This window comes from Trypanosoma theileri, assembly GCF_002087225.1.
Source record: "Trypanosoma theileri isolate Edinburgh chromosome Unknown TM35_Tth_53_V1, whole genome shotgun sequence".
Taxonomy (NCBI): domain Eukaryota; phylum Euglenozoa; class Kinetoplastea; order Trypanosomatida; family Trypanosomatidae; genus Trypanosoma; species Trypanosoma theileri.
In genome coordinates this window covers 30,351-33,048 of record NW_021639895.1, presented here as the reverse complement: position 1 = coordinate 33,048, position 2,698 = coordinate 30,351, and the positions used below count along the sequence as shown (strand labels likewise).

Genomic DNA, 2,698 nt, shown 5'->3' with positions numbered 1-2,698 from the left:
CACCCACACAGAACTGCTGATACTGCTGCTGCTGTCTGCATCACCCTTCTTGTTGTTTGTGAGTTCAGGAGGAAGTGTTGTTGTTGTGGTGGTGGTGGTGGTTGAGTTTGATTCCTCATCATTATTGGGTATATTGGCATTCTCAGTATTTGTATTGTCAGCACCACCAGTTTCAGGTTCCTTTGGTGAAGTTGGAGCTGGTTCCTTTGGTGAAGTTGGTTCTGGTACCTTTGTAGTTGGAGCTGGTTCCTTTGGTGTAGTTGGTTCTGGTACCTTTGTAGTTGGAGCTGGTTGTTGTCCAGAAGTACAAGCACCAGTACTACCAGTGGTAGCAGTTTCAGGAACACCATTGGGGCACGGAGAACCAGGAGCTTCACCAGCAGCAGGACCACCAGGAGGGCACCCAGTAGTACCATCAGCAGTGCACTGAGAACCACCAGGGGCACCAGATTCACCTTCGGGACCCTGAGGATTTTGTACACTAACTTCTTGCGGTGACTTTCCTCCAAGTTGATCTTGTGGCAATGTACCCGATTCCCCAGGACGACTTTCCAACCTTTCAACCCTTGCACCACCAGCACCAACATCTTTATTTTCACTCTCCGTATCAGGGACTTGGTCGGAAAGATCGGCGGCAGGCACTTCTTCAGCGAGGACGTGCACACACGCACAGGAGAGCAGGAGAGCGAGGATACACAGCACGTAGCGCATCATTATTATTATTCCAATGGTTGCAGGTATTGTTGTGGATATCGTTGCACCTGTATTACTTCAATGGTATGCACAACAAAGAAGAAAGAGTATAGAGGGAAAAACAGAAACAAACAAACATACACAAACAAGTACAACAAATACTCACAGTGGAATAGAGAGAGAGAAGCAACAACTGCACCATAAAGCGAGAAAACAAAATATGCCACTTGCGTGATAATATGTACTCTTAACAGAAAAAATGAAAAAGAAAACACCCCACAATACCCAAATAAGAGAGAGAGCCGAACACACACACAATACCCCATGGCTCTAGTTTTTGTACTAAATTACTCCACACACACAGACATCTGGGTGTACTAGCAAGAGATGTATACCGTCAGTGAGCAGAACAGCCCAGTTTTCTGCAAACACACACAACGGGAAAAGCAAGTAATGGAATTAATTAGAAAAAGAACACACACACACACATAAAAGTAAAAGAAATTCCAATTAAAAGAGAAAGCTGGTAAACAGATTATTAATTTATTCACCCATGGGGGATGTACACAATTATGACTATGTTAGTATTACCATTATTATTATTTGTCCTCAAGTGAGTTCCACTGTTCAGTACACAGTAAAAGAGAAGAATACAGCCACAATCAGAAGCGGTGCTGCAGTGCGCATCCATACAGGACTGACACTGCTGTCAACATTACCCTTGTTCTTTACTGTGGAAGCGATGGTGTTGATATCTGAATTGGGTACAGAAGATGGAGTGGTGGTTGGTGCTTCTGTGACATTGCTCTCGGGACTTGGCTGAGTAGTGGAAGTGGTTTCTTGTGAGTCTGATGCAGCAGTTGCACCTGCAGCTTCTGGAGATGGCTGGTTAGGATTAGAGTCGGCAGGTGTAGTGTTATCAGATGTGTTGCTTGGTGCCTCTTCAGTATCGTGCGTAGCAGGATCAGTCCCGTTATTTTGGCTTTGTGTTTGTTTAACCTCTTCTTCTTCCTTGTGTGTGCCTGCAGTACCTGTTGATGGTAACCTGCTCACTCCACTCTGAAGAGGAGAAGATCCTTTACCTTCTACTGCCGATGCTCCATGCTCTACATCACCTGCCTCACTTCCACGGGAATGATCTGAAGAAACTTGAGGTTTGGACAGTTCACCGTCCTTACCAGGCACCTGAGTAACTGGACCGCCTCCGGGTGGCAACTCCTCAACACTTTCTTCTGTTCTCCCATTGGGGACTCCTTCATTCACCACTCCACTACCATGAGAATGCGTTACGTCATTAGTGTTCCCTCTTGTCCCAGTGGGTTTTCCTGTACTCTCTGGGGGCGACGCAAATGATGTATCTGGGTTACCCCAATCCATAAAAATGGGAGCAAGTGACACCACACTGCTATCAGCAGCAGTAGCCGCCATGGTATACCCGCAGGCGCAGCACAGCACAACGGCCAACACACACATCACACGGCGCATCATCGTCATCATTGCTCTTCTTTTTCTTCTTGTATTTGTTGTCTTTCTTGTCACTTGAGTTCACAGGTCTATTCGAAGGAATGTGGAAAAGAGGGAACAAAAGAGAGAAAGAAAGAGAAAGAGAAGCAGCTACGAGAGCATAGTATAGTAGTAGAAAGGAATAGCCCTTCTACAAGATGATGCAGACCCCAAAACAGTATATATAAAAACAAATCACACAATGCCAAAACCCCAATACCCCAAGTGCATATTCTTGTACAACAGTGTGGGTTCATCAATCAAAGGTATAAACGTATTCGTGATAGACATGTGGTCAGTAAGCAGAAAAACACAGGGTCTGCACAAACTCCCACAAAAAGGAGAATTCAAACAAGCGAGGGAAAAAAAGAGGACAAGGAAATAGAAGAAGACCAATACAATGAAAACAAACCTCCAAATATGCAGCAAAATACTTTATTGGACCGCAGAGGTAGCATATATATATAGTGGAATAATCATTAGTATCTTTAAAACTGTTTCT

General features: G+C 44.6%; 2 protein-coding genes across 2 annotated transcripts; both read right to left on the bottom strand.

The window, feature by feature from the left end:
• Positions 1 to 714, bottom strand: TM35_000531140 (uncharacterized protein; the record flags this gene model as incomplete). Its single annotated transcript, XM_029030699.1, has 1 exon — positions 1 to 714. A coding segment is annotated over one exon (714 nt), but the record flags the coding sequence as incomplete, so codon positions are not given.
• Positions 715 to 1,320: 606 nt separating this feature from the next.
• On the bottom strand, positions 1,321 to 2,190 carry TM35_000531130 (uncharacterized protein; the record flags this gene model as incomplete). The annotated part of the gene is made up of 1 exon (XM_029030698.1): positions 1,321 to 2,190. The coding sequence occupies one exon, from the start codon at positions 2,188 to 2,190 to the stop codon at positions 1,321 to 1,323; it is 870 nt and encodes a 289-aa protein (XP_028877995.1).
• Between the last annotated feature and the right edge of the window lie 508 nt (positions 2,191 to 2,698).